General features: G+C 36.8%; 2 protein-coding genes across 2 annotated transcripts in view; one reads left to right on the top strand and one right to left on the bottom strand.

Annotated features, from left to right (window-relative positions):
• Window positions 1-27443, top strand: part of LOC131426201 (J domain-containing protein) — a 111806-nt gene that overhangs the window by 50035 nt on the left and 34328 nt on the right. The window contains exon 2 of the mRNA XM_058588750.1: window positions 3738-3839. Coding sequence (XP_058444733.1) covers window positions 3738-3839 — 102 coding nt within the window. The remainder of the gene's footprint in view (window positions 1-3737; window positions 3840-27443) is intronic.
• LOC131426199 (prolyl 4-hydroxylase subunit alpha-1-like) lies at window positions 24537-27130 on the bottom strand. Its single transcript, XM_058588748.1, has 3 exons — window positions 24931-27130; window positions 24701-24866; window positions 24537-24637 (listed from the first exon to the last, which is right to left on the bottom strand). Exons 1-3 carry the CDS (start codon window positions 26314-26316, stop codon window positions 24546-24548), a joined length of 1644 nt encoding a protein of 547 aa, XP_058444731.1. The 5' UTR covers window positions 26317-27130; the 3' UTR covers window positions 24537-24545.

Below are 27443 nucleotides of genomic sequence, written 5' to 3'. Positions count from 1 at the left end.
ACTTGAACCGAGAAACATTAGATCACAAAGCGCGTCAGTTAATCGACTGAACCACAGAAGCCCATATCTGCTTTATGAATTACTCTATATATTACTGATTCAAATTGTAATTAATAATTACTGATTAAACATTTCTCGTTCAAAATATATGAAATCTTCTTTTGAATCGATTCACAGTTTGTAAAAATAATAACTTTGTACGTTATTTTTCTTGAAAATTATCATTATCAAAATAAAATCGTTTCATTTTTTCAGATTTATATCTTGAGGTTGTTCGTGTCTACAATTGATCTTTTAAGTAGCTTTGAAATTAGCATCATTTACTTCCAGTTAAAGGATATATAAAAAAAAACTACAATACAACAAAAAATGTTGGAAGGATTAAAAAATCAACTATTATGAAAGAATCCAATTGTCAATTTTTCCAATTCACAAACAATCTGAGCGCTCAAACTGGATTAAGTTTCTAATTGGTCACTTGAATAAGTTTTTTGTTTAGTGAATACACCATGATCTTTATTTTTGTTTTTATTATGGGAACCTTTGAATTGTTTTATTTTTAATGGGATGTTTTTAATTTTTAATGTCGTATTTTACATACTAAGAAAACATGTTCGATTTCGGAAATCTTAAAATTTTCAAAGTCGATATTATTTAAAAACGTGATACCTTTTTTTTATTAATCCGCATGTTTTTTTACGTGAATATTCTTCGATGGTTTTAGATTTCATGAAATAATTTCCAGGACCAATCGACGAATCGAAGATAGAGATTGTATGAAACCCTAAAATTATTCCCTCAATTCTAAACGAGTGACAATCGATTAAGCATTCCATGAGATGCAGAAGTGAGTTCCTCTTTAAAGTTTTTGTCATTTTATATGGTACTTCCAGCAATGGTATTCAGAGACCAGCATAACCCAAAAAAGATCGTATGTCCTTGAATTAGTATGACGAAAAAATTGAAATAGTTTTGAGCCCAACTTTGAAGATTTTTTGGTATCGCTTCGATGACGGTTTGAATTTTAAAATCTCATTACCTTGTAATTTCAAAATTGGATGTCGGAATCGGATAAAATTCACAAATTTTGTATGGAACCATAAGTTTGTTTTAACTTAAAGTTTTGTTTATTGAATTCGTTTTGGCCTTCTCTTAGCTTCTCTAGTCCCGATACTTCCGGAAACAGAAATCGGAAATCCATGTAGAAGAAAAATTAGTTGTTTTAGCCTAATTGATCATTAGATTCGAAATTTTTGAAAATCACTGTAGCCAGTGTAGTGCGTTCTACATAAAAATTTTTGGGTACGTTGCCGGATCGAAAAGCGAATACCAGTAAAACAGAAATAAGTTTATTTGGTCATCGACTCTCAGAATCTGTGAACCCGATAAACCCGATAAATTTATGTGAAACTTTTACACTAATCACCCTGTATCTCCTGAACCGGAAGTCGAATCTGATTAGAATACAAGCAGTTCTTATGGGACCTTAAGACCTTTTATTTGAATGTTAGATGGACGAAATCGGTTCAGCCAGTTCTAGGTTCGAACAAAATGAGTGGCATTATTATAATTTCATTACACATATCATCCTGTTGTTCTGGAACCAGAAGTCAGATCCAAATGATGATCAGAAATCTTATATGGGAGCATAGGACTGTTTATATGAGTTGAAGTTTGTAAAAAATCAGTTAAGCCATCTCCGAGCAAAATTATTGAAATTATTTTTCACACACAAATTTTCTTATCTCGACGAACCTCTTCGAATGGTAGAAGGGTGGAAGAAGTTGTGTTCTTCCAGCAATTATTGAGGCAAGCAGTATAAATCAATATAAATATGACTCTGTTTTGAATTTGCGAATACTGTCAACAAATCTTTCTAATCCATATGTCATGTTCGAACGTTTATGTTGCCAAAAACGAACCGTGCTAAAATCGGAATGTCATGAAAAACGTCACTTTGCATAATTTTTTAGGTGCTAAGAAACAATTGCATAAAAAAGTATTGAAAATCGTGTTTCATTTTGCTTCGAAACATCGCTTTATCATCAAGCGAGTAGAACTAATGCTACCGGAATAAGGCGAAAAATCGCTTACACAAAAATATCGATATATTCGTGAAAAATGGACGGATTTTAACATTCTTTGACTTTTTGGATAGCTATTACCGTGCGGAATCTAAGTCTAAGAACATATTCTGTTTTCATGGTCAATTATGACAGATATTGTCAAAAAACTTTGTCATAAAACTTCGTTTAACTCAAAAAGTAAACATCCGATCTCAAAATAATTCAATAGCGTTCAGGGTGACGGGGAGACCTTTTATTTGCGACTGGTTTGATCAAAATCGCCATCTCTGAGATCTCGACCATTTTTTATGTAAAATCTAGAGTGATACCAAAATTGTAAGTGCGATTAAAAAAAATTCGAAAATTTTGAACATTTTTTTTTAAATGAAATACATTGTAAAAAATTCTGAAAAAAAATCAGAAAGGTTTCCCATAATTTCTAAAATATTCCTGATTTTTGCTCAATTTTTTTGCTAAATAGGTTTTTGAAAAATTTATAAAATGAAAATCAGAAGAACCACCCTAACTCCACCAATATGGCGGTTGGGGGTTAAAATTTTGGGAAAATCATCTCCAATATAAACCCTTTCAAACAGTTTATATCAATTTGTTTTCTGTTTGGGGGCAGATTTTATATGAAAACCCGGCTACACCCTTTCCGAAGCTGTGCGGCTTTTTATACGATACGATCTGCCAAATGGTTCAACCTGAACTGTTAGCAATTCAACATAAACTGCTAATGCACTGATGATCCGAAGACGAAACTTAAAAATTACATATTTGGGAGCAACTCAATTTTAACAAAAAAATTTTGACCGACTCGATCACCCAAAAACCCCACTGTGCGACGGCAGGAAACACGCGCTGCTGAAATGTGCATGATACCATTTCCGCCCGTCAGCCGGGTTTCCGAGTGCTGTGCCGATTTCGAACGTTTCGTGAGCAGGAAGGCGCTGCTGGATGGGGTGGAAGGCAGGGGCCATGCCGCGGAGAGTTTTTGCCCATCCAAAGTCGCCCATTTCCTCCGACGAGAGGACACGACGAGTGTTCCCAGTGCGATAGAGACCAGCTCCGGCTCGGGTTGAGGATGGGGATCGCACCTGTTGCTAGAAATAACTGACAACGGCAAAAATTCCGAACTTGATTGGTGTATGACTGGCAGGTGACGGTGTAGATATGTACACAGGTGTGTGTGTGAGTGCATCATTCCGATGGTGGTACCCAAGTCATTGTATGCCGTGTGGCAAATTCCCAATGAGCAATTCTCTTTCTCATTCAGTTTGTGAACAATTGTGATTGCAGATTGTGAAATCTGACTGGAATTCATAACAATTAATGATGGAAACAATTGTGAGCGAGGAGGGGAAGACGGAGGATTACATTTTTCCTGCTTTCAGGAGGACCATCTATCACTGGCACAAGTTGCTTGCCGTTCCGTAATACGAGAATGATAGATCGATGATACACAAGTAAAATTGTGCGATGAAACAAAATATTCTTTAGTGCGTGAAAATAACAATTCGCAAACTTTTCTCGGGGTTTTTTTTCCTGTCACGTTGAACCGCGAGGTGGCATTAGCAGTGCAACGTGAACTGCTAATGCACCGATAAGTCGAAGACCAGCAACATCAAAGAATTTACACAAACATTTTTTCTTCTCTTTTCTCCACAGGTCGAGCAGATTCAGGCCGAGTACAAGGTCCTGGCATTACAGCACCACCCGGATAAGAACGCCGGCGACAAGGATGCCGAAACCATGTTCCAGAAATTAAAGGTACACTTTACTCGTTGTTTACTGCCCATCCGTGTGATGGTGATTGATGTGACGACCGAAAAGACACGCTTCTTTCGGTGGCCGTGTCTAGCGGCCAGTGGCGAACAAAGTAGGCGTCGAAACATGCTTCGCTGACGTTTGTTGACTATCCTGCAGCGTCGTTGAATGGCGTAAAACAAATTACGCGCGCACGGATATTGGATACCACCTGGTGTTTGTTTTATGTCGCTTTGAAAATGTATCTCCCGAAATGAATTTTCTACTTCGCACCCGTGACTCTTTAACTGACAACTCACACACGAAACTGATATCAAACCCACACGATTATCCAAAGTGAATCGACGGATTCTCGGTTCTCGGCTTCAGGCTTCAACTTCTCCGCCGACCCAAACCACGAATGTTCCATTCAACGAATGTTGACATGGACCACTTGCTAACGATTTTCCAGTCAACTTGCTATCCAGTCACGCCGAGTTGAATTACATACCCCGACAACCGAGATGTTTCCAATTCAATGGAGCAATGTATCTGAATTTACATAATTTTAGATATCCTTTTGTGCAGTTAAAGCAGATCCCGGCGAACTATGCGGAACCGAAAGCGGTTAGAGTGATTTTCGTGTGTGTGGTGGTTGTGAAGGTTCGGTTTTAAGTTTTTACATTATGGAGAAGTTTGAAGCTTACTAAAACTTAATTTTAACATACGCGTAATCATTCCTTTCATCTGTTCATTGAAAGTTGCGAATTTTTCGGTTCCCTTTGAAAGAGAAAGCAGACAATTGTCAACTTCACGAAATCTGAATGGTGAATGATTTATACTGTCATTTCACTTTATTACGTTTTATATTTCTTCGGACATCTTCCCAACAATAAGAGTTAATTTATTTGTCTTCGACTCGTCAGTGCAAAGCAGTTCAAGTTGAAACTGCTAGTGCTTCATGGTAGTTCAATTTTCAAACTGATAGGTGAACGTGAAGAACAACTCTATTGAGGTGCCATTCATTAGAATGTCCAAAGCACTCGCAAAAAAAAACTAGAGAATCAAATTCAATAATGAACATGGGGGGACGGATATAGCGTAATGGGTAAGTCGATGACTTTCACGCAGCCCACCTGGGTTCGATTCCCATCCCCGTACATAGGGTCGGAAAGTTTTTCTAGGCTCGAAGACCTTCACGTTAAAAATTTCTATAATCTGAAACAAAAATAATGAACATGAACCTAGCGTGGCATCTCTCGCCGATGGAAACGCAAATATGTTGTTAGTTTGTTGCTAATTAGTTACGATAGTTTTGAATTGCTCAATTTCTTTTTATTTTTAGTACTTTGCTAAGTTAATATGAAGTAAACGAGGCACCCCTCCCTAATAAGCTTGAAAATAAATCGAAGTAAATAATTTGTTGCTTATTAGTTGCTAATTTTTGACGGTAATTTTGAATTTTCTGTTTGATTTTTTTTATTACTTTGCCAAGTTTGCACTGGGTTCCGATCTGTTTTCAAGCTTTTTCAGAAGGAGTTAACTTAAGTTAACTTCATATGAGCCTAGCGAAGTACTAGAAAATATAGAAGAAATTTAGCAAAAAAAATTGAATTTACTGTAACTAAACAGCAACGTATTTGCAACAAATTATCCACTGGGCTTCGTTTTTTTTTCAAGCTTAATTGGGAGAGGTGCTTCGTTAACTTCTTATGAACATAGCGAAATACTAAAAAAATTGAGCCACAAATTCAAAATCACCTTAGCAAATAATCAACTTATTAGCAACAAATTGTCCACTTGGTTTTGGTTTGTTTTGAAACTTATTTAGGAAGGGTGCTTCGTTAACTTCATATGAACTTAACGAAGTACGTAAAGAAAGTTTTTAAAAAATTGGGCAACAAATCCAAAATTACCGTAACTAATTAGCAACAAATTATTTACCTATTTGCATTATCATCGGCGAGAGGTGCCTCGCTAAGTTCATATTTGTAAGTCAATATCACCGTTACTAATTAGCAACTGATTAGCAACAAAATATTCACTGTTTTGTTTCCAAACTTATTCAGAAGGGGTGCTTCTACCCTCGGCATCCTGGAGTTAAAGCAGTGTGCCTCATTAAATACATTGTTAAATAAAAATCGTTTCGGCTTCGACTTATTGCAAAGCAGTTATTATCTACGTTATTATTCGGTGTTCCTCGAGCCGAGTTATGGAGAATTTCACTTCGAAATGTTCGGAAGCAGCCTTACGATACGAAATATGTTTTTAAGGATACCGTTGCCTTTATAAATGAAGTAAAATGTTAAATTTGGTTTCTCTTGACAAGTTCGACCGATCAGTTCTGTCTGATCAATAACACATTTTACTAGCGGAGCATTTTTCGAACGTGTTGAGAGACTCGTTAGTAGATGTCTCCAGCGGCTAACCGTTTTTTTTTATTTCAGTTCACTTCCGTGTCTCGTTCGAAACTGGCTTAACTAACCTCGCTCTTTCATTCTCATTCTTTTATTAGGAATATCCTTTGAATTCTTTTACTCTCTGTTTTTTGTGATAACTTCGACTTCGAAGTAATGTATGTACACTGAAGTCTTTTTTTATGCGAGTTTACGTACCGCATAAAAAAACCGCATAAAAAACCGCACAACTCTGAAACTTCGCATAAAAAAACCGCATAAGTCTGAAACTTCGCATTAAAAAAATCGAACAACTCTGAAAATTTTGCATAAAAAAGTCGCATAAAAAACCGCATAAAAAGACCTCAGTGTATACTATAATACAGTTTCACAATTGGTGTGTGTGTCATTTAGCTGAAACGTAAACAACAATACCTTTTATTACTTTAAAAATGTTTTGTTGTAAAGGAAGTGTTTTACACGGGTTAGAAGTTGTAATTTTGATTTGGAAAATAAAGAACGAGAGCCGGAGCGCCACCAAAGTTTGAATGAATGAAGAATTGGACGAATTTGCTCGATAAGAAAGATCACCCGGAGTTACTCAGCCAGGTCATTTGTAAACTTTCGAAAGCAATAGGAATGATCTTCCGAAAGGTGGACAATTGAGTGCCGTATGAATTGAAGCCAAGGAACGTTTCTTCACGTGCGAACCACATGAACATGAACTTAGCGAAGCCTCTCTCGCCGATGATAACGCAAATAGGTGACTAATTTGTTGCTAATAAGTTGCTAATTAGTGACGGTAATTTTGAATTTGTTGCTCATTTTTTTTATATATTTTTGAGTACTTCGCTAAGTTTGTATGAAGTTAACGAAGCACCCCTTCTCAATAAACTTGAAAACAAATCGAAATATAGTGGATAGTTTGTTTGCTAATTAGTTACGGTAATTTTGAATGTGTTATTCATTTAAAACTACCGTAACCAATTAGCAACTAATAAGCAACGAACTATCCACTGGGTTTCAATTTGTTTTTTTTTGCTAATTTGGAAGGGGTGTTTCGTTAACTTCATATTAACGTAACGAAGTACTAAAAATGAGCAACAAATTCAAAATTACCGTAACTAATTAGCAACTAATTAGCAACAAATTATTGGTCTATTTGCATTATCACCGGCGAGTGGTACCTCGCTAAGTTCATATTCATGCGAACAACTGCGCCAATGGTACAAAAATGTGTTTTCCTGCATCGGAATGTTACTGGCGATGAAAATTTATGATAATCCAAAACGTCGGGCAATGTATGGATACCACATCGTCAGTCGTTCAGAATTTTAATGACTTGAAGGTTGTGCTTTGCATATGGTGAGATTTGTGAAAAGGAGAGATCTGCCGACGAAACACCGATAGACACTACAAAGTAATTTTGCATCATGACAATGCTCGTCCACTAGGTAAAAACATACACAAAAACGCTTAAATGAAAAGTCCTACCCTACCCGCCGTGTAGCCCAGATACTGCTCCCTCCGATTACTATTTGTTCCGGTCGATGCAGCAACGTTAGCTTACACCTATCAAATTTTGTATAAGCATTTTTCATGACAAAAAAAGGACATTTTTCGTTATCTGTTTGTCATTATATTTTTCTAAGTTAACAATATATCTCGAAAACGGTTGAACCGATTAGTTTGGTGTCTTCGGCAATGATTTAGGATAGTAAAACGAAAAAAAAACTATTTTCTTGAAAATAGTGTTCTCGATTTTATTTTAATGTAGTTGACATCAGATTAAGTTTATAGCACTGTAAGTCGAGATGGTAAAACCATAGACAAAAAAGGGGTGGATAATATCAAAGGCATAACCGGATGACGGTTAATAAGAAAAAGTTGGATCGTTCAAGTTCTTCGGGTTTAAACAAAGTTGAGCCTTAGTATTAGTATAGTGCGGGTCTAAGTCTGGATCGGAATCGAGGACTAGGTATTAAAACATTTCTGGTTATTAAACTAGTGGCGTCTCGTTCTCATGTGCACCTCGTGCCCTGCACAACTGGTCAAATAGGCTCGGTGAAAACTTGTATGCATCCATTCAGGAGAGGCTACGGTGGCTTATGCTTATGGCAGTTGAAAACAAATTGCTGTCTCAGTTGCAACGTCGAAACGGTTCTGATATCATACCACATAAGCAGTGCACAACCCGTAAATTTTGTCACGAGACGCGACTATATTAAACAGAACCTGAATCTGGATTCTTATCTTGAACTTTGGACCTGGGTTCTGTACCTGAATTTTGGTACTGGACTTCTGTTCTGAATCTGTATTCTGGACCTGCGTTAATGAGCTGGAACTTAATTCTGGACATAGGTATTGGACTTCAATATGGATTCTGGACCTGGTTTCTGTAACTGAACTTAGATTTGAATTCGAGAATTGTATTCTGGACCTGATTTACTGATCTGAATTGTAACACTTGGATTAGGATTTGGAACTGTCTTTTGGGTCTAGAATCCTGAATCCGAATTTTAGATCTTGACTCAGTAACTGGATTTTGAACCTGAATTCTAAACCAGAATTCAGGCTTTGGAGCTGAATTCTGAACCTAGGTTCTGGATTTGGATTCTGATCCTGCCTTTTGAATCTGACCCAAATTTCTAGACCTGGATTCTGAACCTGAATTTTAAGCCTGGAATCTGGACTTGAAGTCTACACTGAATTCTGAATTTGAGCTCTGAGCCTGGCTTCTGATGCTTAATTCTTGATCTGCGTCCTCGGCCGAAATTGTAGGCTTGTTATCTAGATTTTTAATATGAAACTTTAATTTTGTACCTGCTTTCTAATTTTTAAATTTTACTTTCAAAATTCAACAAAATATTAAAAAAAAACTATTCCTTAGTGATGCGATAAAGCCTTTCTCACAGTCTTATTAAAATATTGTTTGCCACTTTTTTATTATGATAATTTCTGGAATGAATTTGGACTTATTTTTGATACAAAATTCTTCCGATTGATTTGGGTGGCTCACAAATGCATGCCTCAGCGCATACGTCACATGTACGGCAACATCCCTCAAACCAAATCAATCCGCAATGACGCATTTGAACCTTATCATTGATCACTTTCTGAAATTAGAAAATTCAAATAGGAAAAAAAATGAATGTTCGGTTACGTCACTTATATGATTATATCTCCGAAATATGAACTGTCAGCCATCCTCAAACTCGATCCATAATCCAAAATTAGTTCCGAACGAGCCTAAAATTATTGAAGTCAGGTCATCAGTATCCGAGAAAATTTGTTCATTTATCTAAAAAACATAATTGAGCGGTAATGAGTTATGTCGTTTACGTCACTTATGCCATTATTTCTCCAGAACCAGAAAAGACAGCCGTTTGAACTTTAAACCTGTTTAATGAACAAATACAATAACAGCTTCCAAACGAGCCTAAGCTTGTTGAAATTGGTTCAGCCATTTCAGAGAAAAATGCTTTACGTTTCATCTTAGGCTCGTCAGTGCATAACAGAGTATGTTGAACTGTCATGCCACATAGCCGTTCACCATAAAATTGCGACGCAGACGTAAAGTTGCCACTTTTTTTCTTGCACACCTTTTTTTGTTTCGCACCGAACTGCAATGTGCCGAACGAAAACGTTTTTTTTTTGTGGCCGATTCTAAGACGAAACGAAAAAAAAACTGAAAATGGTTATAGATCCTAGGCACAAAATAAGGCTAACCCCTAAGAGAAAATTATCTTACATGACATAACTTAGTTGGGAAACATTGTTGCACCCATGGTACTTCCCTGATCTCGCTCCGGTACTTCCCTGATCTACGCTCCGTATTATCACTCTTTTGCATCGATGGGACACTTATTTTCAGAGCAGCCTTTCGACAATTTTTAAGAAATCAGAAGAAGTAATTTGTTTGGATCTAATTCTTTTGAAAGTTAAGAAATTTCTTGATAGAAAAACATTCCTGATAAATATTTGCGTTATTACACTTTTACATTCAATAAGGAGGAACTAATGAAAACAGAAATACAACGAACACCCTGCAGTGAACGACTAAATAGGTAATACCGGGGTCACTTACCAATATTTAATTGAACAAACAGAATTTCTTGCATTAATTATTCTATTGTAGATTTGTCAAATAGTTATGTAGGATCGATTATTTAACCCTTAACAGGGCTTGAATATCTTCGATGCTATACAAGATTCAGTGCATTTTCCTCAAATTTTCACGTTTTATAGCTGAATGAATATCGATGAAAATAATTTCCATAAGTTTAGTGAGAAAGCCATGAAGCAAAAAATGGATGGACATGAACTGCTTTGAAAAGATGACTCGAAGACGAAACGTATAATAAATTCTAATTATCATGTACATTTAAGTACAAACCGTTTATTTATAGCCCAAAACTCTATTTACGTTCGGGACATCAGGGAAGACACTGTGCTTTGGTACATAAATCAAGTTTTCCCGTGATTAGTTGAACTGCTAAGCTGAAATAGAAACAACATTTGTACTGCTAAGCAATACGTATTCTAAGTCGATATTTTAAAAAATGAAAAATAAATAATGGGATTACGTGACAGGATGGTTGTTTGCAACCAAACCTCCGTAAATTAAGGCCCAGATGAACTCACTAAGCAATGACTGGAACTATTACGAATTGTCCCAGCCCGGTTTATGTTTGTATTTCATTCAAAATTTTCATTCACCAGCGTTGCCTCGTAATCCCGATGGGAGAGGAGGGACATTGTCTCTATCCCGTCGATCAAAACTCCCATCACTACAATCTCCATCCCGTTGCAATTTCCTTTTTTTGCTGGGCCCTGGATAAATGAATGGTGGTGCTAACGAACAGCAAAGCTAAGTAAAGTTGTTGGATGACAATATTTCAGTCCGTTGGAGAGCAGCATTCATAATCGGTTGGCATCACGAGAAGACAACGACGACTGTTGCAACGAATTTCGTAACGACTGGGAAATCATTTCATAATAGAAATAGGATCTGCTCCTCCTTCGGGTCGATCCATGGATTCTATCAGTCCATGGTGTGCTATATTTTAACGTGAATTGGTTTTACTTTAGTATTGGACTTTTTTTTCAAATTTTGTCCTATGGAAGATGTATACGTTTTTGATCATGAATATCGACTGTTGTTCTTAGCGTAACAACATCAAACTTGCCCCATGTCATCAGAAATGTGTTCAGCAATTTGTGATAATATTTTAAATAGCGCGATTCTAAAAATTTGGAATTTATATTTTTTCAGAATCAATCAGCATCAAGAAGACAACTTCTAGACGCGTGTTTGTCTTTCTTGTACTGGGACGACGGTTTCTCTGATTCACCGATCCATTTTATGCTCACAGATTGGCGAAAATTTTTAATTATTATTCTCTAGAAACGGACAGATTTCAGATATATTGCACAAGGATTTCTCCAATTTTCACTTACTTCAGTCGAAGATGATGGAACAAGTTTCAGTTTTGAAACCGAAAAAAAAATTAAAATTTTGAGATCGATTTTTGGTTCTTAAAAGAACCGTTCAGTTTACTCATGTTCAATCTGTTCGAGTGCATTTTTCTTGCTTAAAAATATAGCATGGTTGAGGAACGGTGTTGTTTCGATTGATGTAACTGGAGATATTAGCGATCAAAACCTAATCCTACATACCTCCAGTACCAGAAATGGGTAGCAGGTCATCTGACTTCACATATTCCAATTAAAAAGAAGCTTCACTCGTCTTCAATATAACAAACCATTTATATTTCATCAATGAAGACACAAACAGAGCGAATTATTTTAAGAATGCACCAAATTAAAGTAAAAAAGGTGGTCAGATGTTTAAAAAATTCGTTAAAAATATCGGAGTCTGGTGTTATCTTGATTAAAAAAAAATCAAAATGACGACTTTGTGGCTTCGAAATAGAAATGTATAATGTTTTAGAATTGCATAAATCTCAAAATCTGGTTTTGTTTAAAAAAAAAAAACAAAGTCGAATAAAGCAAAAATTTTGTTTTCGCCACAACACTAGAGTTTAACGTTTCGTGTGTTTCTAACACGAAATTAGAAAACCTAGGACTTTGAAAATACGCATTAAAAGCAATGTAAATATATTTTACCAAAAGAATCGTCGAAAAATCGCATATAAATGCATAAACAGACAGTTGAGTGTATTCGGACTTGAAACATGAAGAACTCATATTTTCAATAAATCGACAGAAAACATCGTCAAAGAGATTTAAATTATCGGTCCTTTTTTGGGAACCTGCAAATCGATCTCAAAGGACTGACTATTAGTTTTAAATCTATTGGGTCCCGCCTTTTTGTGACAGTCTACAGTGATCCTGTTATTTAAACTGCCAGTCAATCGACTCAGCAACATTGTTTAACATGGTATACATAGGTCTGAGAGTTTAGTCTTTTAAGGACCAGTATTTCATTATTATTATTATTATTTTTCTTTTTATTGGTATACTGAAGTCTTTTTTTATGCGAATTTACGTACCGCATAAAAAAACCGCATAACTCTGAAAATTCGCATAAAAAAACCGCATAACTCTGAAACTTCGCATAAAAAAAGACCTCAGTGTATTTTTATTATTATTATTGTTATTATTATTATTATTATTATTAATATTATTATTATTATTATTATTATTATTATTATTATTACGTGTTTTATTCTCTCTGTTCAATTTTCTCTGAGCTGATTCATTGATTTCAGCAAGCTTAGGCTAAAGCTGTTCCTTGGCTGTGGATTAAGCTTGAAGATCTTCTCAGCTGTCACATCTGATTCCGGAGACATAATGGTATTAGTGACATAACCGACAAAACGTACTTATTTTTCTCTCCTTTCAATTTTCTCAGAGACAGCTGAACCGAATTCAACAAGCTTAGGCTCATTCGGAAAATACTTTTGGATTGTGAATCAAGTTATTCTGGTTCCGAAGTTTTAATGGAAGAAGTGACGCAACCGACATAACGAATGTTGTCCTCTAAAATGGCTGAACCGACTTCAACAAGCTTAGGTTCGTTTGGAAGCTACAATGGGTTCATTGATATAGTTCAATATAATGATATAAGTGACGTAACCGACAAAACGACTTTTTCCGCTAGATTTTCTCGTAGATAGTCAGAGCTCGCTCGAGACTAATATTGGGTTGGGGATACAATTAGAAAGTAGACTAACTCTTCCGGTTCTTGAGATATAACCGTACAAGTGACGTAAACGCATCTTTTTCTCTCCGTTAAATTTTCTCGGAGATGACTCAACCGATTACAACAAACCTTGGTTTGTTCTGAAGCTTCTTTTGGGTTGTGAATTGAGTTCTTCTGATTTCCGATGTGTTATTGGTAGAAGTGACGCAACCGAAAATACGTATTTTTACGAAAATGACTGAACCGACTTCAACACGCTTAGGCTCGTTTGGGAGCTACCATTGGTTCATTGATTATGTTCGAAGATTAACTGGGGTTTCTTTTCACGCGGTTTTTTTATGTGGTTTCTTTTCACGCGGTTTTTTTTATGTGGTTTCTTTTTACGCGGCTTTTTTAAGCGGATTTTCGAAGTTACGCGGTTTTTTTACGCAAATTTCCGAAGTTACGCAGTTTTTCTACGCGGATTTCCGGATTCGGATATTTTCTATGTCTCAGTCGATTTACAAAAAAATTTTTTTTTGAGATTACACCAGATCTGGACGTTTCATGCATTTCTAAGATATTGGGCATAAAAAAATTTTTTTCTTTAGTTTGGAGGTTTTTTTTCGCGGATTTCCGAAGTTACGCGGATTTCCGAAGTTACGCGATTTTTCTACGCGAATTTCCGAAGTTACGCGGTTTTTCTTACGCGTATTTCCGAAGCTACGCGGTTTTTTTTTACGCGGAACGTATCCCCCGCGTAAAAAGAGACCTCAGTGTATATCTTCTGGTTCTGGATCTATAGTGGTATAAGTGGCGTATTCGACAAAGTACATTTTTTTCACTGCTCAATTTTCTTAGATGTTCAATTTCAACAAGCTTAGTCTAGTCTGAAAGCTACCATGATATCATCAATCTAGTTTGATTATCAACACACTTCTCGTGTCTGAGCTATAATCATGTAAATGACGTAACCGACAAAATTGTTTTTTTTCGCTCAATTTTGTTCGGAGATAGCCAAATCGATTCCAACAAGTTCAGACTCGGTCGAGACTAACACTTGGCTGTGGATCTAACTAATATTGCCGGTTCATGAGATATAATCGTATAAGTGACTTAATCGACTAATTTAATTTTTTTTCTCACCGCTCAATTTTGTCGGAGATGACTCTATCGATTTCAAGAAGCTTAGGCTCATTCTAAAGCTACTTTATAATATTGGATCAAGTTCGATAATCAAATGTCTGTCAGTTCCACCTTCGGAGACATAATAGTATAAATGACGTACACGACAAAACGCATTTTTCACTCCGCTAAATTTTCTCAGAGATAGCTAAATTAACTTTAACAAACTTAGACTCATTTTAAGCTAAGTAGCTGGGATGTGAATCAAGTTTTTCTAAATCCGAAGATTTATTGGTAGAAGTGACGTAACCAACAAAGCGCATTTTTTCACCGCTGAATTTTCACGGTGACGACTAAACCGATTCCCACATTTTTAGGCTCCCAAGGGCATTGAGTTGTGGATCTAGTTAGAAAAAAATATGGCTGACACTTCTTGAGATATGATCATATAAGTGACGTAACCGACAAATCACTTTTTTTCTTCCCGCTCAATTTTCCCAGATATCTAAACTTATTTCGACAATCTTAAACTCATTTGAAAGCTATTTTTGAGCTATGGATTTTCGGAGTTAAAATGGCTTTCAGTTCTAATTCTGGGAATATTATGGCTTAAGTGACATAAACGACAAAACGCATTTTTCTCTCCGCTAAACTTTCCCGGAAATAGCTACACTGATTTCCACAAATTTTGAAGCTTTTCGATTGTGAATTAAATTCTTATGGTTCCGAAGATTTAATGGTAGAAGTGACGGAACCGACAAAACTCTAATTTTTTTCTAGAAAATTACTTAACCGATTTCAAAAAGTTTAAGCTACCATCGGTTCATGGATTAAGTTCGAAGCTCAAATAGCTGTCGCTTCTGATTTCAGCGATATAATGGTAGAAGTGACGCAACCGCCGAAACGATTTTCTTCCACTCGATTTTCTCGATTCTAACAAGTTTATGCTAATTTGAAAGCTAGTTTTGAGATGTGGATCAAGTTCGAAGATCAAATGGCTGTAAGTTCTAGATCCGCAAACATAGTAGTATAAGTGGCATTACCGGACAAAATGCATTGTTTTTTCCTCTCCGCTCAATTTTCTCGGAGAGATGGCTTAACCGATTTCAACAAGCCTTGGCTTGTTCTAAAACCGCTTGATGATATTGGAACAAGTTCGATGATCAAATGGCTGTCAGTTCTAGTTTCGGAAACATAATGGCATAAGTGACGTAACCGACAATGCACTATGGTCCGAAACGGGAAATTAGCGTGACAAAAATATTTTCACTATTAAATATTAGTTTTTTGTAGTTGGTGTCTTCACAAATATTTTTATCCACATCGTGCCAAGACGCCTATGACACTGGTCCTTCTTTCTCGTCCACTTGTGTACCGAATGGCCTGTAAAAACCGGAAATCGACGCACAATGAGTTTTGGTTCGAATAAATACATTCTACTCATTTTAACAAACTAATGATTTTCTTGGGTTTCAGAAAGTGCTTTGACTTACTAAAAATCATTTTTCGGCTGTAGTTTTTGTGTGTCTCATTTCTCGAGTGGACAATGTATGAAACACTTGTAGAACTAATTTTATACTATTATTTTGCTGAAGAAAGTATGTTGAACCGTAAGGCGTTTAAGAGTTATGCAATGTTTTTGAGTTTTTTCAAGGTATTTTCAAAACTAATTCAAATAAGTTAAAAAAAATAACACCCTTCCAATTTTCTCTTGAAATTTTACTTATATTATGACCTTTCAGGAACCGCATAGGTTATATTTTTATCGATCTGGCATCTAATGAATATTGATATTTGAAGCAGGACTAGTTTTTGAAGAAAAAACAATCATAACTTTGTACTGGTAGCTTATATGAAATAGCTTGCTTTAGTAAAATTGTGCGCAATGATTAGTTCAACAACTCTTCTGAAGACAACTGTTCCGTAGAACGTTTCACAAAAAAGTTAGAACAAAAAAAGTAATTTTCACCCTACTTTTACTCGGGAAAATTGATGTAACTCTATCAAATGAAGAGCTATAGAAGTGCTTTTTTCAGCAAAGTTGCTCGCAATAAAATTTCCTACAACTTTATTGTACAACAAAATCATTTTTGAGTTCAATTAAGAAAGTTAGATTTCAGATTTTAATCTAAATAAGGACCACCCTAGTAACTTTTGTCATCAAAAATAGCGCCATTTGATTACAAACAACTTTTGTGAAGACACCAACTACAAAAAAAAAACTAATATTTAATAGTGAAAATATTTTTGTCACGCTAATTTCCCGTTTCGGACCATAGTGCAATGGGCTCAATTTTCTTGAAAATGGCTTAGCCGATTTTGACAAACTTTGGTTCCTTTAAAAGCTACTCTAGGGTTGCAAATCAAGTACGAAGATCAAATATCTGTTACTTCTAGTTCCGTTGATGTTTTCCTCACCGCTCAAAATTTTCGGAGAAAAAACCTGAACCGATTTTGTGAAGGCTTTTATTTTTTTGATTTAATAATATAAATTGTTGCCAATGTTCCAGATTTATCTGGAATTTGTCATATTTTTCTCATTTCGACAGACACTTTAACAAACTAGATCTTTTGCTAGATTTTGCAGATGTTCAAATTTTCTTTCAGTTTTATTTGAATAATTCGGAACAAATGGTTCAAATCGTCAAATAAGTAGAAAACCACGAAAATAAATGCCTGTAAAGACATGGCGCCACAGCATAATGACAAAGTAACGTTCAAGTAGAATCAAACTTTATGTCTGTTTCAGCCTTCCACTTGCTATGCGCGAGATTCTTATTTACTAACGAATCGAAGACTAGATGTTAAGAAGCAAATGGAACTTAGTTTTGTTAACATAAATGATGCCAAATTTTGCCAGACTTTTTCTTCGGAAACGACCAGATTTTATTTTTGAGCACTTGGCATCTCTGATTTAAAAACACATTGCTTCTGCAAGGTTAGGTTCATTCGAAAGCTACTTATTATCAATTGGAGCAAGTTTGAAGATCAAATGGCTATCAGTTTTAATTTGGAGAATATAATAGCAAAAGTGGCGTAACCGAGAACCGCTTTTTTTTCTCCGTTTAATTTTCTCGAAGATGGTTTCAATTAGCCTAGGCTAATTTTACAGCTACTTTTATTTTGTTGATCAAGTACGAAGATGTCAGTTCTTGTTCCAAAGCTATAATCATATAAGTGACGTAAACGACAAAAAGTCATTTTCCTCTCTTCGTTAAATTTTCTCAGAGATAGTTTAACTAACTTCAACAAACTTTGAACTCATTTGAAGCTACTTCTGAGTCAAGTTCGAAGTTCGAAGATCGAATGACTGTCACGTATAGTTTCGGGGACATATTGGTATAAGTGACGTAACCGACAAATACAATTATTGTTTTGCTCCGCAAAATTTTCATGTAAATGGCTGAACCGAGTCCAACGAGCTTAGGCTAATCTAAGAGCCATTTTAGGGCTGTGGATAAGTTCAAATTTTAAATTACTGTCAGTTCTAGTTCCGGGAATATAATGGCGAAAGTGGCGTAACCGACAAAAAGCATTTTTCATTTTTTTATCCTTGCGAGAATTTAAATTTGTGAAAATCAAACCAGCACAACATAAGCGAATTGAAATTTCTCCAACATCCCAATAAAATCACACAAATTTATTAAGTACAAAAACACTCTTGGTTCAAAAGTTAGTATGCTGTTCCAACTTCCTCTGATACCAACGGAGAACACCCCAGATAAAATCCGCCGAGTTTTTAATATTGGTACGAAACAAATTCAAATATTGATCTTGGTTCAATCGTCAGATTCATTAATGCTACATCTATTCCAGTACTCGAGTTCGCCCCCATTCCTGCATGTAACTGAAGCAAGTATCGCCACAGCAACCGACAACCGGCTGCTACGACGACGACGACTCCAAATGCTATTAATGAATCGCGGTGAACCAGACATAATGCGATTATTCATGGCCTACTAGGAGTGTTCTGCTAGTGCGGACGGATAATAAAACTCGATTGCGCCCAATGATCCAGCATCGATTCGTCGACCGGACTGTCTAGAGCGTCTAGCTTTGGGCGGAGAATCCGACCAGGAATCGGATGGAAATCTGTACTAATTGCCAAATCAAACGGTTCGAATTCGGTTCCCCGAAGAGATGAGGACGGAAACTGACACGAAAACTCTCAATTTTTGAGCATTGATTGAATTTGCTGTCACGGGAATGAAACGAACAAACTGTTTCATAATCGGGTGTGGGAGTGCGAGAAAACTTTTTAATCACTCAGTGAACCGTCGTCAGTGTTCGATCTCTCTGTCTGTCTATCTCTCTCGGCAAAATGTTTTCGGATTATTGATTTAATTAATTTTCATGTTGTTCGTTTTGCTTCGTCCTTCGCCGCCATGAGTTATTGTGAAGCCACATCGATACGGGTGTTATTTTATTTTTTCTTCTATCTAATACTGCTAATAGAGTCTAGTCGGTTGTGTGAAGCTCTTCAGTATGGAAAGGAATTCTGTGCAGAAATCGGTTAATCTCATGATCAACAGAAATTTCCATGGAGAGAAGTACCACGCGTCTCCATCGCACCCGACTGCGAAGAAACCCTAATAAAAATTTGCACACTCAAAAACACACACTCACAGTGTTCGGCCTGCCCAATATACCGTGTGTTTGTGTGTAAACGAACAACGCTGAAATTTGTCAACATCACAAAATCGTACAAGTTCGGCACACTACTCGGCTTTGATTGCATTCACAAGGGGCTGGGCTTTTATTAGCGTTTAACGTCTGTTGAATCCATTCAACTGGTGGCATCTCCATTTCCGTCGTCCTGGGATAGGCAGCTATACTCCCACACGCGCACAGTGTGCTTCGCTTCAGATGCCACATGGTACTTGTGGAGAAACATTCAACAACAGCAAATTCACTGCAAACTAGCCACATTCCCTGTCATGTCAGTTTTATTTATCCAGCATCGGGAGAGAACATCTGTTCGGAAAATGAACAGATTGCAAGAATTTCATTCATCCAACGGGCTAGTAAAGCGGGGGAAAAGGGGCTATCGGGTGGGTGACATGTCCTCTATATGTGTGACGTTAACAGTCCTTCCAAGTAAATTGTCAAGCAGCATGACATTAGACAGCCATTTACGCAATGTCTTCTAGGGAAGAAGGGTGGCATTTTTGCTTACTCCGGAGCTCAGTTGATAGTAGGCGAGGCAAACCATTATTCCGGAAATATTTTATTATTAATATTAATCTTGAGCGTCAGCAAAATTCTGCACATTTTTCCAAACGATGAATAATGAAAATTCCACACAAAATAATTCAAATTCATGGGAGTAGGCACCACCGACAGGAGTGTGAATTTATAAACATACTTGTTAAATATGCGGAAGTTATGCGATTGTTATTCAGCTGTTTGGTTCAGTGTTAAAAAAAAAGAAAAAACATGCTACTTGAGATACATTAAATATACTAATGAATTATTATTCTACATAATTGACTGATGAGAATTATTTCGTTTCGGGGTGCTTCGTTACATTCTTATGAACTCAGCGAAGTACTTGAAATAAATCAAAAACTACCGGAACTAATCATCAACAAACTAAAAACAACCGTAACTAATTAACAACAAACTATCTACTGGGACTCGATTTGTTTTCAAACTTATTTATAACGGGTGCTCCGTTAACTTCGTATAAACTTTGCGAAGTTCTGGAAAAAAAAGAGCAACCAATTAACAACTACCGTAACTAATTAGCAACAAATTATTCACTGGGTTTCGATGTGCTTGCAATCTTATATAAGAGTGGTGCTTCGTTTACTTCGTATGAAATCAGCGATTTCCTCTAAAAAATAAGTTTCGATTTGTTTTTAAGCGTATTTAAAAGATGTGCTTCGTTAAATTCATATAAACTCAGTAAAGTTATCGAAAAAAAAAAAAGTTGAGCAACAAATTAAAAACTACCGTAACTAATTAGCAACACATTATCCACTGGGTTTCGATTTGTTTTCAAACTTATTTAAGTCGGGTGCTTCGTTAACTTCATATGAACTCAGCGAAGTTCTCGAAGAAAATAATTGAAAACTTTCGTAACTAATCAGTAACAAAGTATTCACTTGGTTGCGATTTGTTTTCAAACTTGTATAAGTGGAGTGCTTCGTTAACTTCATATAAACTTTGCGAAGTACTCGAAAAAAAATAAGCAACAAATTAAAAACTACCGTAACTAATTGGCAACTTAATTTCCACTAAGTTTCGGTTTGTTTTCAAACTTATTCTGCGAAGTTATCGAAAAAAATAAGCAACCATTTATACCGTTACTAACTAGCAACCAAATATGCACTGGGTTTCGATTTATTCTCAAACTCATTTAAGAGATGAGCATGAACTTAGCGAGGCACCTCTCGCCGATGATAACATAAACAGGTGAATAATTTGTTGCTAATTTGTTACTAATTAGTTACGGTAATTTTGAATTTGTTGCTCAATTTTTTTTATATTTTCGAGTACTTCGCTAAGTTCATATGAAGTTAGCGAAGCCTTCCTTCCAAATATGCTTCAAAACAAATCGCTCGATTTATTTTTTTATTTTTTTGAGTATTTCGCCAAGTTCATATGAAGTTAGCGAAGCCTCCTTTCCAAATATGCTTCAAAACAAATCGAAGCCTAGTGAATAATTTGTTACTAATTAGTTACGGTAACTTTGAATTTGTTGCTCAATTTTTTTTAAATTTTTTTGAGTACTTCGCTAAGTTTATATGAAGTTAGCGAAGCACTCAAAAAATTTAAAGAAAATTGAGCAACAAATTCAAAGTCACCGTAACTAATTAGCAACAATTTAGCAACAAATTATTCACCTATTTGCGTTATCATCGGTGAGGGGTGCCTCACTAAGTTCATGCTCATATTTAAGAGGGGTGCTTTGTCAACTTCATATGAACTTTGCGAAGTTCTCGAAGAATAATGAGCAACAAATTAAAAACTACCGTTACTAATTGGCAATAAATTATACACTGGGTTTCGATTTGTTTTCGAACTTATTTATGAGGGGTGCTTCATTAATGTCATATAAACTCAGCGAAGTACTCGAAAAAATGAGAAACAAATTAAAAACTACCGTAACTAATTATCAACAAATTTTCCATTAAATTTCGGTTTGTTTTCAAACTTATTTGGGAAGGGTGCTTCGTTGACTTCGTATAAATTCAGAGAAGTTCTAGAAAAAATATAAGCAACAAATTAAAAACTACCGTAACTAATTAGTAACTAATTATTAACTGGGTTTCGATTTGTTTTTAAACTTATTTAAGAAGGCCGCTTCGTAAATTTCGTATGAACTCAACGAAGTTAAAAAAGTAGTGAGCAACAAATTTAAAACTAACGTAACTAAATAGCAAAATATTATACACTAGGTTTCGATTTGTTTTCAGACTTATTTGAGAAAGGTGCTAAGTTAAGTTTGTATGAGCTCAGCGATTTTCTCTAAAAAAAATGAGCAACAAATTGAATACTACTGAAACTAATTAGCAACAAATTATCCACTGGGTTTTGATTTGTTTTCAAACTAACTTAAAAGGGGTGCTCGTTAACTTCATATGAACTTTGCGAAGTTCTCGAAAAAATGAGCAACATATTTAAAACTACCGTAACTATTTAGCAACAAATTATTGGGTTTCTTTTTGTTTTTAAGCTTATTTAGGAAGAGTGCTTCGTTAACTTCATATGAACTCAGCGATGTTCTCGAAAAAAAGTGCAACATATTAAAAACTACCGTAACTAATTAGCAACAAATTGTCCATAAGGTTTCGATATGTTTTCAAACTTATTTAAAAGGAGTTTTTCATTAACTTCGTATGAAGTTCTCGAAAAAAAACGAGCAATCAATTGAAAACTAACGGAACGGAGATGAGTAGGTTTCGGGTATTCTTACCCGAATCGGGTTAGTGTTCAAAAATGTGGTCGGGTTTCGGGAATTCTCGATACCCGATACTCGAACCGAAAAAGGCACGGGTGAGGTTCGAATACGGGAAAATATTCTTCGGTCTCGGATCGGGTACAGGTGAAGATCTTTTAATTTTAATTGGGTTCGGGTCAGGTTTTTTATTTTCGATCGGGTCTGGTTCTCGTAAAATAGAAAGCTTATCCGATCTTCTCTACAGAGAAGTGCTGCTCAGGAAGTTTGTGAAAAATCGATAGAATCGTATGACAGTCGGAAGGGGCCAAGTTGGGGGAGTATGACATTTGAGGCTAATGTTCGTATGTGAGCTCGGAATTTGATATTTTTGAACGCTTTAGTAGTGTGTGTTGAGGCGTTGTCGTGCTGCAACTTTACCTTCTCTTGTCTTCTGGAGAATGTTGGTCGTTTTCCAAGCAATTTCATCATTTGCTGTCGATAGCGATCAATATTTACAGGCACGCCGCCTAACTAGAGAAGCGTGTAGCCCAAGACACCTTTTAGATCCTAAAAAGTGTACGAGATCAAATTGCATAATCAGAATATATTCGGTGAAATTCAGGCATTCTTCAAACGTTTAGGAAATCAAATCAACAATATTATGTAACTTTTTCCATGATCGATTTATTCAATTTTAGTACCATAATCAAATGCACGAACCTTCCTTTCAACAATACTCATCGGGTGTTGTACAACGCTTAGACCAACATTTTTCCATTTTGTCATTATATCTTCCTCCAATTATCCTTCCCCAGGATGTTTCTGAAGCGTCAGCTTCCTGATGGCCCAATATTTTTGAATTGGCCGTTCCGGGTATAGAAGTTCTTCGGCACCAAGTTGATCTCATTAGCCGACAACTTTCGAGTAATGACACGAGGCTAAATCTGACCAGAATAGCGTAGGACCATTAGGGAATCTTAGAGGAATGTTAATCTTTTAAGTTAGGTTTCTTTGCTTTAGTCAGATCCAAACGAGCGGTAGCGACGGTTGGACAGCATACGATGTGGCAAAACCGAATTAGATATTTTTTCATTCGCATTAAGTAAACGAAAAGTATCGCGAACATTAGCGAAACAGTAGCTGATAAAGTCAACATTTCTCGTTCTCGAAATCAGGAATCAACCTACAAAAATTAACCAAAAGAATATTTTTTCTGAAATAAATGCGTGGAAATGAAATTACCCGTTGTTTTAAATATGAGATATTTCAGAAATACAATTGGAGGTCAACAAAACGGGTGTAAACACTATCATCTTTCATTTTTCTTTATTTGAAATTATTTCCAATTACGATGTTAAGAAAATTGTACGATTCAGTGAAATAACCCTTTCTGCGAATTGTCTCTTTCAGTGAAACGGCTTTCGGCGAAATGGCGTTCGCCGAATTATCCTGACACATAATGCACTACAACATATACGTGCTCGAAGACTTCAAATAGTTCCGGGTTAGGTTTTTTATACCGCAATGCGAAGGAACGCTATGGCGAACATTTCCGGACAAAGAGGGTGTTCGAATTCCCGAAGAAGAATTTGATTTGGCAAGCCATATGTAGTTGTGATCGAAAATCTAAAAGTTGTACTGTGTACGAAAGAGAAAGTCTGCGAATGCAGTCGTTACCATTAATCAGAAGCCACGTTTGGCTTGATTTGGCATTTTGTCACTATACGAATTTCGTACTGAACAGATGTAAGGTACCATAGCTCAAATATATACCAAAAAAAATAACCAATTCATCAAACCTTCCTTGACTTGGTCCAATAGAGAAGTTTTGGGCTCCAGTTAAGCGGAAACTCTTCGAAACTGAGAGGAACTTTTCTTCAACTTCATCGTCATTAACGTGCACCGCTTGAATGAGAAGAGGATTGAGGAAGATTTCTCCACTCAACTGGAAGAAATTTATAGTAGGCTGTGCACGACGAAATTTGAAATAGTCTTAGGCCAAACGTGGCGGGTTGAACCGATTGTAAATACATGAAAAGGGGAAATTATTTGAGACAAGAGGGCTGAACACCTTCCACCAGGAAAGGTTGCAGCAAACGAAAAAATAGACTGTTTTTTAATATCCAGATACTGCTACTTAGTGAGTAAAGTTCATCGAAATAGATTCGTATTGTGTCTCATGTGTCATTTATTTGTTCCTGTATTCCGGAATGTAGTTCACAAGGTCGTCTGAACTCCTGGTGGTATTCGTGGATCCATTTATTGGCAACTAGAATATAGAAAATTTTTATTTGTATTGATCATGTCTCCCAATTTAAACCCGGTCACATACCCCACTTGGATCCGAGCAATACCGGACAGGCCCCGTGCAGCGTTCTTCTGTCCCCGGTTCCGTTATGATGTAGGTTGTACCAGAAAATGGCCGATCCTCGCTTCGGGAACACACCAACTCCAAGTACAGGGAAAACGGTTGCTCCTCCTTGTTCGACGTCACTCAACTACAATTCAGAAGAAGAGTTCAAGGGATCACTCCATGCATCGGGCGTCGATTTCTACACTAACATAATACATCACCGTGCCGATTCGATTTCCTAATCCAATTTTCTCAAACGGCGGAACATCGCCATCCTGTCGTGCCCAGTCATAGTGCGGTAGGTAATGACCTCCGATGCCGTAGTTGTTGATCTGCAACGCCTCAAAGCCTTTATCGTCCAAACCACTGATGTCCATCGTTCGAAGGGTCACTGTCCTTACTAGAGGCTGGTCACCGTCACGCAACCAACCGTTTTGACTAATTCTTGAGTTTGACACTTCTTCTTTCATGCCCAGCTTCGAGCGCCTAATTTTAGGCTTTGCCCAATACAGTAAATTTTCGATCTCCTCTTCGGACAACACATCGTGGTAAACTTCAATCAGCGGGTCGAAGCTTACCTCTTCCAGTTTGAACGGAGCAATCCGAATAAAAGGAGTCTTGCTGGATTCGTACCGGCATCGCAACATGGACCAGTCAGCGACCGGTCTTTGGTGCTCTCCCCGGCATAGTGCCCCATACAATCCTCGATCGACGTCGGTACTCGGCTTTGGTCCATGCTCTTCAACGTACTGCAGCCATTGTTCTAGAACTTCCTTTTTCTGAAGAGCGCCAACATCATTCGGGATCATTTCAAGCAATTGATCCGTTCGTTTCATTGCTTCCTCATAGTGACCTTCCTCTGCCAGGGAGTAGGACAAAACATTCAAAATTTCCTGCTTACTTACCACAGGCTTCTCTTCCAGGTCCCATCGTCGAAGTCCTTCCTCTAACCAAAAAGCAGAATACTTGAATTGTTTCACTTGACCCATGACCGCACCGATACTGAAACATTCATCGGCTGTCAACTCTCTGACAGTGGACTGGCCACGAATTATTCCGGCAGCCAGCTCGACTGTATCGAGCTGATAGACGTGCTGAAGATTGGCAATTGCATCTGCCACTCCCATGTAGTCTTCATAGGCCGGTAGGATAGTTGAATTATCAATCAACGACACGCCCACATTCGACTGCATGTATTCATCCATTCGGGCATAGTCTACCACAAGGCGTTTCATCATCAGAAATGCATTGATTGGATTCGATAGAAATGCAATCCGGTTCTTCGAAGTATCTTCGATGTCACTTTCCAACTTTGCTAGCTGCCCTTTTAGGAACTCTATTTTCTGCTCCGACAATCGAATGAACTGTTCCAGTCGTTTTAGGATCGTTTTCTCGCTGTCCAACAAATGTTCCATGCTCAGCAAGGACGAGTAGAATTCACCGGGTTTTTCTTCCGCTTTCGCCTTCTGAAGGGTTGCCCCTAGCAGAACCAGCAACGTGACGACGCGACGACTTGCTGCCATTGTCGTTTTAGTACTGAATGTACTGATTGGGCCCCAAACGGTACCGGTCGCCTCAGATAAGCCATGCGACATTGCATTCTAATCTCCAGAACAATAAATTAATTCAGCGATAAAGGGAACTCACAACGCTAATTTAAGATCGACGAGAAAAACCCAGTTTGATTTCGGTTATCGAAAATCGAACATCAACTTCGACCTGATGACGACGATGTTTTTTGTCAACATGCGTTGAGTGGTGCGCCCTTCTGGAGAATCCCCCGAAGATTAAAGACGGAAAATAGTCAGTCGAATTACCGGACATTGCTCGAGAGTGTTTCTTAAAAGGTTTGCATTCGAAATTTAAAGCTACGGTTACGTAAATTATTTTCAGAAATTTGCTCACTTAGTCCTAGGTCGTCTTCACTTGAATGCTCCATTTCCTATTTAAAAAAAACGGCTGAAATCCATCACCTATCCGGATTTAATTGATCGTTTAATTTGACTCCAAAAATCGTATATTTCTGCCCGTAATCCTACCGGTGGTGTCATCTTTTGGCAAACACAGGAAGCTTACTTCCACACTGAAATCTAAAAGTCACATGATTTCTTTCGCATCATCGGATTTCGCATTTGAAGATGAGATTGGCAGGAAATGGTGCTAAAATGGTGACTATTCAAAACTATTATACTAGTTCTCTTCTCCTTAAATTGCAAGATGGGAACATGCAAGGAAAATTTTTTCTTGTACTGCACTGATACTTTTTGCAACTGTGGGGTGAAATCTCCCTACAAATTGAGCGTCATTAAATTCTCGGATGATTTTGACTCTCAGTTTAGTTTAGTTTTCCATGAAAAAGATACTCAGAAAAAAAGTCAGTCGTTTTTTGAAAAACTGTTTTCCCTTTATTAGTGCCAATTTGTTGTGTATGAACGGTTGCTAAAGAACATGAATTCTTGAAACAAAATTCCATTAAATTCAAAAATATTGTTTTTTTTTTGTAAATCGACTTAAAAAATTTTTTAAAATCTTTTTTTCCAGTGTAGGATTTTTTTCAGTATTTGTATACACATTTTTGTTGGATGTACCATCGTTCGACTACAACCATTTGACAAAATTGACAATAAAGTTGGATCCTTTTTAAAAGAGATTCTTCGTCAATTTTGGAAATACACCGTATGCAAAATGCCTTTCTATGACAAAGTTCACATGTCCCGAAAGT

Source organism: Malaya genurostris, chromosome 1, assembly GCF_030247185.1.
Source record: "Malaya genurostris strain Urasoe2022 chromosome 1, Malgen_1.1, whole genome shotgun sequence".
Taxonomy (NCBI): Eukaryota; Metazoa; Arthropoda; class Insecta; order Diptera; family Culicidae; genus Malaya; species Malaya genurostris.
Note: the sequence above shows the minus strand (reverse complement) of the source record. Positions and strands in the feature narration are given on the sequence as shown.

Coding starts and splice junctions, on each gene's coding strand:
- LOC131426199 (XM_058588748.1), bottom strand. CDS start 26,316: ATGTCGCATGGCTTATCTGAGGCGACCGGTACCGTTTGGGGCCCAATC. Junction 24,867..24,930: donor TCGGCACGGTGATGTATTAT/GTTAGTGTAGAA, acceptor TCTGAATTGTAG/TTGAGTGACGTCGAACAAGG. Junction 24,638..24,700: donor ATTGCTCGGATCCAAGTGGG/GTATGTGACCGG, acceptor TCTATATTCTAG/TTGCCAATAAATGGATCCAC.